At 42.9% G+C, this 16,312-nt stretch overlaps 1 protein-coding gene across 1 annotated transcript; it reads right to left on the bottom strand.

The window, feature by feature from the left end:
- Positions 1–8,292: 8,292 nt before the first annotated feature.
- Positions 8,293–13,175, bottom strand: LOC117444148 (methionyl-tRNA formyltransferase, mitochondrial-like). Its single transcript, XM_071205971.1, is given in 10 exon segments — positions 8,293–8,591; positions 10,481–10,559; positions 10,643–10,684; positions 10,686–10,735; positions 10,815–10,869; positions 10,871–10,891; positions 10,959–11,060; positions 11,149–11,272; positions 12,482–12,679; positions 12,862–13,175. Coding segments are annotated over 10 exon segments (894 nt in total). The 5' UTR covers positions 13,020–13,175; the 3' UTR covers positions 8,293–8,526.
- Positions 13,176–16,312: the final 3,137 nt, after the last annotated feature.

Genomic DNA, 16,312 nt, shown 5'->3' with positions numbered 1-16,312 from the left:
CTTTTCTTCTACTTCTTCTTTAGTGTTTATTAGCGGTTGGCAAACCAACTTTTAGGTGCATTACCGCCACCAACTGGACTGGAGTGTGGACAAGAGACTATGCAAAAAACATTAAACAAAAGAAAACAAAGCAAAGAACCAAAACTCTAGATTATTTTAAATGTATCAATTTATCTTAGAAACGTAATAATCTCACAATACATATTGCCTGATTGTTCCCCCTAACAGCCCTGATAGCGACAAGTCATGGAATGTTGCTTTCTTGAGTGTCTGGAAAAGCACATTTCTCTGAGTACTATATTTCCTGCAAAGCCGTAACACATCCTCAACAGTTACAACAGTGTACAATTCTCCGTTATCCAATGGGAATGGACGCTCACATTGCCTTTAAGGGCAGCCGAAATAAACGAATGCCGTGCTTCCATGAGCGTCACATCCCGACGCAGATGGGAATACATTGCAATCAGTTGAAAGCTATTTGCGTCCCTTTATGACGCTGAAGGAGCCTAGGAGCGTCACAATTGGACGCCACGGACACTGACCAAACGTCGCTATTGGACGCTTAGGGAGTGAGAGTGTGTTGTGCTGAGTGGAACTTCTATGTCTATGTTCATACTTCTGAGTGTTTGTTTGGCCAGAATATCCACCTGTTGAGCCTCCACACCAACATGAGCAGGAACCAGAGGAAACGAGTTGCTATGCCTTTGTTTTGCATTTTATACAAAATTAGAAATATTTCATTTCTTATGTCCATTCTAGATGAAGATCTGCCTGATCGTATACTCGATAATGCTGAAAAGCTGTCAGATGCAATTATACTGTTACGTATTTCTTTCTCCTCTATCCATTTCAATGCCAACAACTCTGTGGTGTACACTGACACATGGTCTGTTACCCTTTTCTCTATATGTGTATTACTCACTGGGATATAAGCTGCTGCCCCTGCACGCCCTGTCTCTGGATCGTTGGAGCCATCTGTAAATATGATTGTTGAGTCTGAGTGATATCTTGCAAAGTGATTCTGGACTATGCGCCATACTGGTAGTTCTTTCTTTTCCTTGAACTCCTCTCGTATATTGAGGTCTTTGGCAATGGGAACAACCAGGGTGGAATGGACGAGATCGGAGCTGTGGGGCAATACTGTATTTGATTCAAACCTCTACTTGCTGCTTTAACATCGCCAATCCATCCAACACTTGTTAAATGTGACTCATCGTGCTCCCAGCAGTCTTTCAAGATACTTTTCGCAGGATGACTATCACTGTGCCCTGAAGGTTTACCCAGTATGCAACATTAACTTCACTCTTCTTATCCTTCAAGGCATTTCTCCCATTTCCACCTGCATTGCTGACACTGGAGATGTTTTAAAAGCTCCACTGCATATCCTCAGGGCCTGAGCTTGTAGGACATCCAGCTTTTTAAGGTTTGATTCTGCTGCTGCCATGAACGCTACACACCCATCATCGAATACAGGTCTCACGAGTGCCCAATATACATTCAGAAGTGATGACCTACTCGCTCCCCACTCCTGTCCCGCCAAACACCGAAGTACACTGTTGACCTTTTTACATTTATTTTGAACCTTTCCTATATGACTGCTCCATGTAGCTTTCCGTCAAACCAAACACCAAGACATCTTATTGTATTAACCTGTTCAAGAGGTTGCTCTTACAATTTTAACGATATAGGAGCAATGTTATGGCGTTTGTAAAACAAATGACCTGCGTCTTAGCTACTGACAGTTTGAATCCACATTTATTTGTCCATTTCTCCACTTCAACTATTGCAGCTTGTATTGTCTTTCCAACATGTGCTACATTGCAGCCTTTGGCCCAGAAAGCCCCATCATCTGCATACAAAGATTTCCCCACCCTTGGATGAACTTGATTAAAAATGTCATGTTATATTGAACAGCAACGGACTGCACACACTGCCTTGCGGAGTACCATTTTCCACAGCATAAACACTTGAATATTCTGCACCTACTCTTACTGTATTTTCCTGTCCAGTAAAACATTCATAACCCAATTATATGCTTTACCACCATTTCCCAATGATTAGAACTTGATTAGTAGTCCTTCCTTCCAGAGCATGTCATAAGCCTTTTCAACATCAAAGAAGACTGCAGTCACTACTTCCTTGTTGGTCTGTGCTTTCCTGATGTCTGATTCTCAGCACAATATAGAATCCATTGTGTTCCGACCCCTCTGGAACCCACTTTGATATGGGGACAACAGAGCGTTACTTTCTAAGATATACGTTAACCTTTCTGTAACCATTCCTCTCCATGATTTTGCACAAATGAGATGTCAGGGCAACAGGCCTGTAGCTAGATGGGTCTGAAGGGTCTTTCCCTGGCTTCAGGATGGGCACTATTATCGCTTGTTTCCACACTGAAGGAAGTTGGCCAGAATCCCACACCCTATTAAACAACCTTAACACAATGACTAGAGTGTTATCTGTCATGTGTTCCAGCATTTTGTAACAAACACCATCTTTCCCAGGAGTGGTTTGGCGCAACCCAGTCTCACGGCATTTCGTGTTCACCAACACGATTTTTAATCTATTGATTCGTGTTCACCATCACGATTTGCCCCTTTTTTTCGTGTTGCACAGCACGATTTTAAAAGCAATGTATTTCTACTGGTAACGTGTTTCGTGCCTGCAGGCTGCAGCACGTCTTTTTCTCCGGTCGGGTCGTGGAAGACCGGAAGCTGTGTGGTTCATAAAAACATGTTCTTACTCAATATCAAGCCACAATTATTGCTTTATTTTAAATCGTATAATTTCGGACTTTTGTTGCCGTCTGTGAGGAAAATAAATGGGGCTCAGAGCCTCAGGATACTGAAATCTGTATTTTTAAATATTTTGTTCCTTCTAATTTGTTATTCTTTTCAAAATAACACACTGTTATTTACTCACCAATAACACACAATTATCCTTGCTTTTATTTATTGGTTTAATTCCATAATCTCGGGCTTTTTTGGTGTCCGTCAGGAACTGAATTTCAAAATAAAAATAACCGGAAACAGACGTAGGCCTATAAGGGACATTTCGAGCATCATTGCGATTGTCAACATTTCTGAGTTTTGGATGGCCGAAGACACTACACTACCCATAATCCCCAGCTATCTGTTTAGGACTACAGTTCCCGTAAAGTTACGCAGAGCGTCAAAACAGCTGTGTGAAATGGAAAACCACGCCAGACTATCCAAAACTGGAATCGAACACCCCTCCAGAACTACACATGCTGGCTATTGTTTTTCGCAAAATGTTCGTATGGAACGTCTCTACTGAACGTTTTCGTTTTTCCCACAATTAGAAGTTGCCATTATTAAACACATTGGTGTTATCAAATGTAAAACATATAATTAATAAATGGGTGAAAATCACTTGTGTCCATAATGCGCAGCATTATATTAATGCCATATACCCACATGACAGCTCATTGCTACTTTGTAATTCTACTCCACTACAATTCAGAGGTTAACCTGGTATTTTTACTCCACTGCATTATTTGAGTTACTTTGCAGATTCTGATTAATCATGTGGAATATAAACAACCCTTAAATCAGACTTTAGTTACACCTGAGTAAAATTCAGGTAAGGTGATTGTCAAGTGCCAACAATCAGGAGAGATATTTGATAGTTGGTGCTTGAGAAGACTAAACATGTATCTGCAATTGACATGAATGGAAACAAGTAATAAAGTATATTCATTACTCGTTATTCTCTACTAATAGTTAATTAAAGACTGTATATTATGGCTATTTTTCACATCCCTTTCAAGATTTTCAAAGGTTTATTGACATATCATACACTCTACGGTGTAGTTATGCAATGAATGAAAACTTGGGTCACAGGTTCCTCAACAGTGCATTACAAGACATCTATCAATATGTGTACCTCCACCATTAAACTGTCATATTCTGCACATTTCTTATTCTATCTACATACATAAGAGTATAATTAATGTGTATAATATCAGTTAAAATAAGTGCTTCAACATTTAACATTGCAGGAAAGCAATATATTAGACGTTAATTACTTTGTCAGGCTTAATATTTAATATTTAATATTTAAATAAAGGTTAATCCGTTTTTCTGTTTTGCACCTCCTCCTATTAATATCTGTGTACATCCTGCACTAAACTGTTTTATTGTAGAGATCACTTATAGTATCTTCTTGATTTTTTATATTCTTTATTTCTATATTTATACTTCTTTCCCCCTATGAAAGTATGTACTCTTAATATTTTTTTAATCAAATATAACACATAAAAACAATAATTAATAACGTGCTTTAACCACTAGGAGGTGCACACAAGGTGCACACAGCCATAATAACTTTGTATTATTAGTGTGTATGTACAACATCTGAAGATGTATAGTTTTATGCATTCTTTCACATCATTTTACAGCATATTGCTATACTATTTCAGACTCAGTATTTACATTCTTACATTCAAAGAAAATCAGTAATATCTTTAAAAACTACAGTCCTTTTCTATCAGCTGTGCACCGTTATGGTGTAAATATAACCTATCTATGATTAGATCAAATGTAAAAGTCAGCCGAATTAGTGTTGATACTGCAAGGAGACGTATTGTGTGAAGAGAAATTGAATGTTGTTTAATTGTTGATATATTTATGATCCACGTCAAGTATTCAGTTTCGGCGACATTCCTTCCAGTTTTCCAAAGGTCTTCTCATCAGGGCGCTATAAATAAAGAACTACGGCAGATCTGTAATATGTAATGCAGCCGAACCGTGTATTACAATGCCGTTATGTGATGACTTTCAAAGAGAAAAGCAAGAGCACTCGGAATTAAGTATTATTTTATACTTTTAAAATGTTTTCCGGATTTCATATAATATAAACACACAAATCCCAGCATGCATTGCGGCTAACACATCCAATCAGCGAGCTTAAAACCATAGCTGAGGATCTTGGGTAATCGCTCGAAATGCCTGTCTGTTTCCGGTTATATTTATTTTGAAATTCAGTTCCTGACGGACGCCAAAAAGCCCGAGATTATGGAATTAAACCAATAAATAAAAGCAAGGATAATTGTGTGTTATTGGTGAGTAAATAACAGTGTGTTATTTTGAAAAGAATCAAAAAGATTTAAAAAATACAGATTTCAGTATCCTGAGGCTCTGAGCCCCATTTATTTTCCTCACAGACGGCAACAAAAGTCCGAAATTATACGATTAAAATAAAAGCAATAACTGTGGCTTGATATTGAGTAAGAACATGTTTTTATGAACCACACAGCTTCCGGTCTTCCACGACCCGACCGGAGAAAAAGACGTGCTGCAGCTTGCAGGCACGAAACACGTTCCCAGTAGAAATACATTGCTTTTAAAATCGTGCTGTGCAACACGAAAAAGGGGCAAATCGTGTTGGTGAACACGAATCAATAGATTAAAAATCGTGTTGGTGAACACGAAATGCCGTGAGACTGGGTTGTTTGGCGAGCAGGTTTGCTCTTCTCAACTCAAAACATACTAATGCAGGTCCAACTGATCTCCTAACACTTCTACTCTATCCAATATTCTCGGGTTTTCCATTCGTGTATTATTCTGCACTGCCTGGCTTCCTCTGTAAGGTTATCTGAACTATGAACTTTCCTAAATGTTTGAGCTAGAAGTTCCGCCTTTCCTACGTTTGTGACAGCCATTTTGTCCCCTCTGCTCAAAACTGGCAACTCATAATTCCTTCGAATTCCCCCCATTCTCCTAATCATGCCCCAAACACTGCAAGCTGTACTTCTCTTCCAATACTATTGCAATATTGCCTCCAAAAAGTGCGTTTTTGCGTTCTTATTGTTCTCCTCACTATAGCCTGGGCCCTTTTACCCTGATTCAAAGCTTCCTGAGAATGGAGTTGTTTGAGTTGCCTGAATGCTTTATTCCTGTCTTTAATGGATTCACTGCATTCACCGTTCCACCAGGGTACACTCTTGGTGCGCCTAACTCCTGCACTTTCTGGAATTGTTTCTTTAGCTGAATGAATGATAACCTTAACCAGCTCATCATTGCATTTATTTATATCATCATTTTCCTCTTGAAGTGTTTTACATCTATTCGTACTTACAACTTGGAAGGCATCCCAATCAGCCTTTCCCAGTTTCCATCTAGGACTTTTCTTTTCCTTTTCAAACCTTATGTTGGTCCCAACTTTAGTCATTACCGGATAATGATCGCTGCCCACTGTAGTATGCTTCACCACATTCCATGTACTTATACCTGCTAAAGCACTAGATACAAATGTCGAGTACTGTTTCTATATTCTTCGTGCAATTATATCGTGTTCCTTCTCCAGTGTTAATGCACACTAGCCCGAGGTCATCTATAATTCCTCAACTACTGCCCCATTTGCATCTGTGCTCCTGCTTCCCCATAGCGAGCTATGGGAGCTAAACCCCCCCACCATATGACTTTGTTGCAGTGACCCCCCAGCACCCTACCAACAGCTTCCGATTGAGTAGCATCCAACCGAGCTTTAAAAACATTTAGTGGCACCAGATTGCTCAGTTTTCCTTTTTTCATTGAGTTTCTTACTTCTGTATCTCCATAAACTGAACTCTACTAACAGTGACAGACACGATTAGAGTAAACAAAGCCTTTAATATTATAGGACAATAGCAAAACAAACAATAAAACAATCAATTACTTTGATCACCTTTATTGATGGCCAGAAGGAAAATGTTGGTGTTGCAGCAGAGAAGATAAATACGTATCTTACATCGAGAAAGGTCAAAATAAAGAATACATTAATATAAAAGAGCCAAAACAAAAAAAAGTGTTATTAAATAGGAACTACAATAGAGCAATTAGACTCTAAATTGAAATGTAAGCATTATACAAGCAGTGTCCAACACCAGTTCAGTGTTCAGTGCAACATGTTATTATGCAGAAGCAACATCTTTACAAGAAAACACATGTACCAGCTAAAGTAATATTCAATATAAAAGTGAATTCTTCAGCACAAGAATTAAGTAAGTGAGTCATAAATAGCCAATCCCAAATGTGCCATGTGATCATTAAAAACTTAAACATAAAGCAGCTAATGTGGAGATGCACTACAAGTAGTGTTGTGTGCCTTTTCCTCCTGGATCCCGCGGTTAGGGTTGTCGATGCATTCTGTGCCAGCTTGTCCTTAAACCCTGAGCAGAGCCAGAGCTGCTCACGCTGAAACGAGTCTGTTTATGAACCTTCCCAACACCTTGGCCAGACACCGAGGACACGAGACATGGTGCAGTGGCAATGGTTAGACCTCCAGTGAAACTAGTAAGCACGATGTCTTGAGCCAAACTCAGAGGCGCTGTCTCCGTCTGTGGTTGGACCTCAATCCCCTGCTATTTATGTACGTCATTTGCAGACAAACAATATACTTTTATGAAAATATGAATTTGATTGATGTTTGTGTATAAATGATGAACTCATGTTATGACAGAAGCGTGTGATGACTAGTCTGTGTGTGCTATGAGCCGACTTTGCCTACAGGGGTATTAGTCAGGAGGCACGATGTGCTTCAGAGCCAGAGTACTTGGACTCATCCCACAGAGGGGGACATGGACAGGACCTTCACATGAAAGGTCAATGTGTTCGGGCCAGGGAGCTGCAGAGCAGGTCATCACGGTGAATGGTTAGCCACTTTACAAAGTGTGTGGGAAGTATGTTTCTGATGTTCATGATTGTGCCTCTGAACACGGTCTGTGAACAGGCACCATGTCATTCATGAAGACAATCCACTCACGATGAGAAGGACGTGTATTACATGTTACTTGTTAGACGCTTCCATACTCAGTATGTGTACCCCACAGGAGCACTTTGGGGCGAAGGGTCCCAGGGACTCAACGACATGCTGACTGCAGCGGGGTTTGAACCTGTGACCCCTGGTCCCAACGCCACAAGCCGCCTGTATGTTCCACAGGTGTCCCTCCACATAATGCTTGCCTCTAACATATGACCTTGCATCATGTCACAGCTGGCATATTGAGGGTAAATCATTCTTATAATACTTCTAACATTGTTCTTAATATTCAAAACGCAAGTGATTGCATCCCAAGACAATTAACAAAGCATGTTATGTAGCCAATCACAGAAGCCGAACATACATATATACACTTGTACAAAGTGTTGTCTTTACCAGTGTGAGTTCATGTGAGCGGATGCAGTCTCCAGCTGTCGGACCGTGGAGCTAGCATGCTCACAAGGCTCATGTTTGAAGGGAAATGGGTTTTCTGTCTTAGTTCTAATAGAAACAAACACTTCCTGAAATAAATCAGCAGCAATATCATTTATTGCAATAAAAGCAAAGTATAGCTCAACTATCCAGACGTCTCCAACAGACAGAGTAACACAGTGAATCCCAGCAGCCGATACGTGCAGTGTTCATATGCAGAGGCAGCCTCATGACGCAGAGTCCTCTCTCATGTCCTTTGCGTCTCCTCCATGCTTCCTGCTGATGAACTGTGCGCTGGTGAGGTCACAGGCTGACTTCCTGTGCAGGTAGCCGTTATAGAAGTCCCCTGCCGTCAGCCTCTTCTTCAGGACCACCGACCTGAAGCCCACCCAGCCGTCCTGCAGCAGGGAGCACACGTTAACACAGAGTGAAGGACTTCATCACATTGTTCAGCTTCAAGGCGAAGGGGAACAGCTGCCAGCGACTGAGAGGACACATGTGTGAGTTTGTTATCATTATAAATACATCACTGCGAGCTCACAATCTGACCCGGTGTTTGTGACAACCACACAATATATACTTTCCCATTACTCCCGTCACCTGACCGCTGCCTCCTCGTGTGCAGCATGCATTGGACCTCCGGCGTCTAGCGGCTTCTTCAGCTCCTTCTCGATAACACATTTAGTGTCCTCTGAAGTGCTGAACACCCAGTTTGCTCCTGTAAGTTTGAACTAACCCTGCTTTCTGAATCACGGCCCGGAGCATTCCGAACATCGCTGAATACAACATGTGTGACTTTGTGATTGTGTTTCAGTCCTTGAAACTGGGGAATTACATAAGTGCTGCAAACTCAAATTGAATAGAGTGACTGCAGCCAGGACGGCCTGATGTTGAAACACTTCCTGTTGTAACCACTAGGTGTCACGATTGCCATGGCAGCAGTAACAAGAAAGCAAACCGAGGACTCTGGCCGTTTCTCAATGTAGAGTATACTTGCTGCAGAGCCACTATTTCAAGTATTCTACGAGTTGAGTGGCGCCGAATGCTGGGCGTTTAACATGCATTCAAACAGTCCTTCGGAGCCACTACGTAGTACGTAGTGTACTGAAATAGTGGCTCTGCAGCAGCTCTACTCGACTAGAGACGCTAGTCGGGTGTGTCTGTTTCATTTGCCAAGAGTCCATGCTCTGATGGAAAAACATAAAGAAAAAAACATTTGTGAACTTATTGAAATAAATATATAATAAATGATGTTCATTTTTCCATTGGAGAGATCATCATATTGTTTAAAGAGGATCCTGGTGAGGCTGTGAGGGACTGAGCCCAAAGAGCACTCTGGGTAAGAGCCCAATCAGAACTCACATGTGGTTAGCGCACACATTGTGACGACTGCTGCTCTGTGTGTTCCGTGCGTGTATTAAGCGTGGCTCTTCGTATCGAGGACTCTTTGATGCAGTCCTTAAGCCGGACAGAGGGAGTCTGCAGTCAGCTGCTCAGTCACACACTGAAGCTTCACCTTTCCTTCCAATGCTACGTGGCCATGCTGCACACTCCACACCATGTACCAAAAGGCTTTACAGACATTATTTGATGGACATTTGGACATTATGTCAAAACACAAATAGAAATATAGCAATACAACTGTGCAGTAAAGAGGACAGGTGTGTGAGGGGACACACCTTGCCAGCTCACAGCCAGAGTGTTGGACTCCTTCTGGTAGCTCACGTGAGCCGGGGGCCGCCCTGCTCCCCTCACCTGCAGACAGAGGGGCCATGACACACCACAACACACTCTTCAGAGAGAGAGGAACACAACATATTCGGCTACACTCGCAGACTGGTTCAACTCATGCTGTGCATGAACAAGCACGGCAACTCTGTGTGCATCGTGTTTGCTGAAAAGAAGCCTGATAGAAGATCACAGGTAGCAGACATTAATGTCCACATTATTATTCATCGGTATACATTTGATCTGTATATCAAATACACTTTAAATGCTCACTACTGATTGGCTACAGTAGTTTTGACACTGCAGCGAACAGAACACGATGAGAGGACTGAAATGACCACGTGTATCACATCGAGCTCTCTCTCAGCACGGTCAAGTGGAGGAGCAGAACCACGTGGAGCAGTCACTCTGGTATTCAACGGTTCACGCCAACAGCGTTGTGATGTGTACTTCCTTCTCGGCAGAGAAGCAGCACGTGTGTCTGCCTTCTCCAGGGGAGAGCACAGACCCACTGCATCATCCAGGAAGCCAATGCTCCAACAGGATGACCCACACCTACCTGATGATGAAACGTGACATCGTCCCACAAAGCCCAGCAGAGTGAGGGTCCGGCCCCTCCAGGTGGTCCTCAGAGGGATCTGGTGGAGGAGAAGCATCATCAGACACATGCCAGCGTGCCTCATCCCTCCCTCAAAGCCTACGTGTCTGCATGGTTCAATACCCGGGAGCCGATGGCGCACTGCAGCCAGCCGATCTGATCGCAGGGTCTGCTCCTCCCACTGCACCCAGCTCATGGAGGCACTGACCTTGGGCGCTGTGTTTGGGAGTGAGCGTGTCAGTACCAACAGGTCCATGGAGCACGCGCTGTGTCTGTGTGGTTCAGAGCTACGTACCAAAGGTGCCCCCGCTCCGGCTCTGCTCTCTCCGATGAGCTATCCTCTCGGGCAGGGTCCCTCAGGGTGTCGAGCAGCTGCAACACAAACACAACCGTCAGCTTGCTGCGAGCAGACGGACCCCCACACGCTCAGCACACCCACCAGCTGGGCTCCTTTGGAGGAGAGGGCCGCTTCCAGCTGGTCTGCCGTGCAGCCTTCAGGGACCTGATGGAGCTCCTGCTGGAGGAGGGGGCCCACATCAAAACCTGGGGGGGGGGGACATTCTTAGTGTCTGTGTGATGGCAGATGGGCAGATGGGGGGGTGTAGGACCAGGGCTTTGCCCTCGGGGTACCTGTGAGGGCGGATCTGGATGATGGAGACCCCCGTCACAGCATCACCATGCATGATGGTGTGGAAGATGGGGGCCGGGCCCCTCCACCTGGGCAGCAGGCTGGGGTGGACGTTCAGAATCCCACTGCAGAGCACACACACTTTATAAACAGGTACACACACACACACACACACACTTTATAAACAGGTACACCACACCACACACACTTTATAAACAGGTACACCACACCACACACACACTTTATAAACAGTACACAACCACACACACACACTTTATAAACAGGTACACACCACACACACACTTTATAAACAGGTACACACCACACACAACACACACACTTTATAAACCAGGGACACACCACACACACCTTTATAAACAGGTACACACCACACACACACTTTATAAACAGGTACACACCACACACACACATTATAAACAGGTACACCACCACACACACACACACACTTTATAAACAGGTACACACCACACACACACTTTATAAACAGGTACACACCACACACACACTTTATAAACAGGTACACACCACACACACACTTTATAAACAGGTACACACCACACACACACACACACACACACACACACACACACACTTTATAAACAGGTACACACCACACACACACACACTTTATAAACAGGTACACACCACACACACACACTTTATAAACAGGTACACACCACACACACACACACTTTATAAACAGGTACACACCACACACACACACACTTATAAACAGGTACACACCACACAGCTGGAATATTAATTAAGAAAACATTATTTGTAATGCCTTTAGATAATAAACATCATCACATTCCAGGAGCTTAAAGAGGGACTAACCTGGGAATTCATTTAACCCGTCTTTTATTTTGTTAATGTTATTGATACTAGGGTAATTCTTTTTTTTTCTTGTTTAAAAAAAATCTGTTACTCATAACTTCTTCTAGTTTTGAATGATCATACAAATTGAAACATTATCTAAAAAGTATTCTTACAAAATGCAATAATTGTATGTTCAGATGAAGGCTATGATATGAGTAAATAATAAAAGTATTATTATCTATAGCAAGTTTTGTCTTGGCCATCATTTATAATAATAATGGCCCAAATGTAAAGTTAAATCTATTAAAGACGTGTCCACTGAGATCTCTGTTACTTTAGAATCAGAATATCTCTACAGCCATCATCATACTTAGGTATTCCATCTCCGAGGCTTCAGTGCAGGACAACGTTAAGAGGCCAGAGACACCAAACTGAAGGCTTTCATTCAGGGGGGCACTCTTCAGGTTTAGCTACATCACATGAAAGCAGCTCACTGTGGGAACTTGTTGATGAGCTTCTCGGGGAGCAAACAGCCGAAGGACACCACCACCCCCACATCAAACTGTCCATCCACAGGGTGGGGGGGCCAGCTGTGGACTGGGAGCTGGTTCTGTAGAGCGAACCTCTTCACCGGGACGTCCCCCGGCAGAGCCACCACCTCAAGGGTCTCCACCACCCCTCCACTGGAGCTCCTACACATTACATGGAGGTTGTGAACATTTCATCACTACATTCTTTTTTTTCCTACAAGCTACAACACTTCAAGTGTGGTTCACAGATACGTGGACAAGCTCCATTTTTTTCTGCAAGTGCTCACATCAGGTTTTACACGCTCTCGCATTTTGCACCATATCTACCTTCATACAGGACTCACCTGTTGGATGTGAGCACTTTCAGAGACTCCACAGCGAAGTGGTCTGAGCCGAAGAACAGCAGCCTCCAGGGGGGTCCGGAGGAGGAGAGCCTGCTTGCCGCGGGCCTCCCCCCGGCCCGCAGGCAGCGCAGCGCCGCGGTCCTGCCCAGCAGCCACATCCTGACAGCGGCTCCGCTCACTGCGACATGTCTCCAGGGTCAGGGCGGGCTTTGGCTACGTTTCTGTCACTGTTGTTAGTTTGTCCTAAATGTGTGTATAGGACGCCGCCATGTTTTCCACTACACTTCCGCCTGCGTCTTCTTCTTCTTCTCTTGCTTTTCTTCTACTTCTTCTTTAGTGTTTATTAGCGGTTGGCAAACCAACTTTTAGGTGCATTACCGCCACCAACTGGACTGGAGTGTGGACAAGAGACTATGCAAAAAACATTAAACAAAAGAAACAAAGCAAAGAACCAAAACTCTAGATTATTTTAAATGTATCAATTTATCTTAGAAACGTAATAATCTCACAATACATATTGCCTGATTGTTCCCCCTAACAGCCCTGATAGCGACAAGTCATGGAATGTTGCTTTCTTGAGTGTCTGGAAAAGCACATTTCTCTGAGTACTATATTTCCTGCAAAGCCGTAACACATCCTCAACAGTTACAACAGTGTACAATTCTCCGTTATCCAATGGGAATGGACGCTCACATTGCCTTTAAGGGCAGCCGAAATAAACGAATGCCGTGCTTCCATGAGCGTCACATCCCGACGCAGATGGGAATACATTGCAATCAGTTGAAAGCTATTTGCGTCCCTTTATGACGCTGAAGGAGCCTAGGAGCGTCACAATTGGACGCCACGGACACTGACCAAACGTCGCTATTGGACGCTTAGGGAGTGAGAGTGTGTTGTGCTGAGTGGAACTTCTATGTCTATGTTCATACTTCTGAGTGTTTGTTTGGCCAGAATATCCACCTGTTGAGCCTCCACACCAACATGAGCAGGAACCAGAGGAAACGAGTTGCTATGCCTTTGTTTGCATTTTATACAAAATTAGAAATATTTCATTTCTTATGTCCATTCTAGATGAAGATCTGCCTGATCGTATACTCGATAATGCTGAAAAGCTGTCAGATGCAATTATACTGTTACGTATTTCTTTCTCCTCTATCCATTTCAATGCCAACAACTCTGTGGTGTACACTGACACATGGTCTGTTACCCTTTTCTCTATATGTGTATTACTCACTGGGATATAAGCTGCTGCCCCTGCACGCCCTGTCTCTGGATCGTTGGAGCCATCTGTAAATATGATTGTTGAGTCTGAGTGATATCTTGCAAAGTGATTCTGGACTATGCGCCATACTGGTAGTTCTTTCTTTTCCTTGAACTCCTCTCGTATATTGAGGTCTTTGGCAATGGGAACAACCAGGGTGGAATGGACGAGATCGGAGCTGTGGGGGCAATACTGTATTTGATTCAAACCTCTACTTGCTGCTTTAACATCGCCAATCCATCCAACACTTGTTAAATGTGACTCATCGTGCTCCCAGCAGTCTTTCAAGATACTTTTCGCAGGATGACTATCACTGTGCCCCTGAAGGTTTACCCAGTATGCAACATTAACTTCACTCTTCTTATCCTTCAAGGCATTTCTCCCATTTCCACCTGCATTGCTGACACTGGAGATGTTTTAAAAGCTCCACTGCATATCCTCAGGGCCTGAGCTTGTAGGACATCCAGCTTTTTAAGGTTTGATTCTGCTGCTGCCATGAACGCTACACACCCATCATCGAATACAGGTCTCACGAGTGCCCAATATACATTCAGAAGTGATGACCTACTCGCTCCCCACTCCTGTCCCGCCAAACACCGAAGTACACTGTTGACCTTTTTACATTTATTTTGAACCTTTCCTATATGACTGCTCCATGTTAGCTTTCCGTCAAACCAAACACCAAGACATCTTATTGTATTAACCTGTTCAAGAGGTTGCTCTTACAATTTTAACGATATAGGAGCAATGTTATGGCGTTTTGTAAAACAAATGACCTGCGTCTTAGCTACTGACAGTTTGAATCCCCGTTTATTTGTCCATTTCTCCACTTCAACTATTGCAGCTTGTATTGTCTTTCCAACATGTGCTACATTGCAGCCTTTGGCCCAGAAAGCCCCATCATCTGCATACAAAGATTTCCCCACCCTTGGATGAACTTGATTAAAAATGTCATGTTATATTGAACAGCAACGGACTGCACACACTGCCTTGCGGAGTACCATTTTCCACAGCATAAACACTTGAATATTCTGCACCTACTCTTACTTGTATTTTCCTGTCCAGTAAAACATTCATAACCCAATTATATGCTTTACCACCATTTCCCAATGATTAGAACTTGATTAGTAGTCCTTCCTTCCAGAGCATGTCATAAGCCTTTTCAACATCAAAGAAGACTGCAGTCACTACTTCCTTGTTGGTCTGTGCTTTCCTGATGTCTGATTCTCAGCACAATATAGAATCCATTGTGTTCCGACCCCTCTGGAACCCACTTTGATATGGGGACAACAGAGCGTTACTTTCTAAGATATACGTTAACCTTTCTGTAACCATTCTCTCCATGATTTTGCACAAATGAGATGTCAGGGCAACAGGCCTGTAGCTAGATGGGTCTGAAGGGTCTTTCCCTGGCTTCAGGATGGGCACTATTATCGCTTGTTTCCACACTGAAGGAAGTTGGCCAGAATCCCACACCCTATTAAACAACCTTAACACAATGACTAGAGTGTTATCTGTCATGTGTTCCAGCATTTTGTAACAAACACCATCTTTCCCAGGAGTGGTTTGGCGCAACCCAGTCTCACGGCATTTCGTGTTCACCAACACGATTTTTAATCTATTGATTCGTGTTCACCATCACGATTTGCCCCTTTTTTTCGTGTTGCACAGCACGATTTTAAAAGCAATGTATTTCTACTGGTAACGTGTTTCGTGCCTGCAGGCTGCAGCACGTCTTTTTCTCCGGTCGGGTCGTGGAAGACCAGAAGCTGTGTGGTTCATAAAAACATGTTCTTACTCAATATCAAGCCACAATTATTGCTTTTATTTTAAATCGTATAATTTCGGACTTTTGTTGCCGTCTGTGAGGAAAATAAATGGGGCTCAGAGCCTCAGGATACTGAAATCTGTATTTTTAAATATTTTGTTCCTTCTAATTTGTTATTCTTTTCAAAATAACACACTGTTATTTACTCACCAATAACACACAATTATCCTTGCTTTTATTTATTGGTTTAATTCCATAATCTCGGGCTTTTTTGGTGTCCGTCAGGAACTGAATTTCAAAATAAAAATAACCGGAAACAGACGTAGGCCTATAAGGGACATTTCGAGCATCATTGCGATTGTCAACATTTCTGAGTTTTGGATGGCCGAAGACACTACACTACCCATAATCCCCAGCTATTG

This window comes from Pseudochaenichthys georgianus, chromosome 3, assembly GCF_902827115.2.
Source record: "Pseudochaenichthys georgianus chromosome 3, fPseGeo1.2, whole genome shotgun sequence".
Lineage (NCBI taxonomy): Eukaryota > Metazoa > Chordata > Actinopteri > Perciformes > Channichthyidae > Pseudochaenichthys > Pseudochaenichthys georgianus.
The sequence above is the reverse complement of the archived record's forward strand: the minus strand, read 5'-3'. Positions and strand labels throughout refer to the sequence as shown.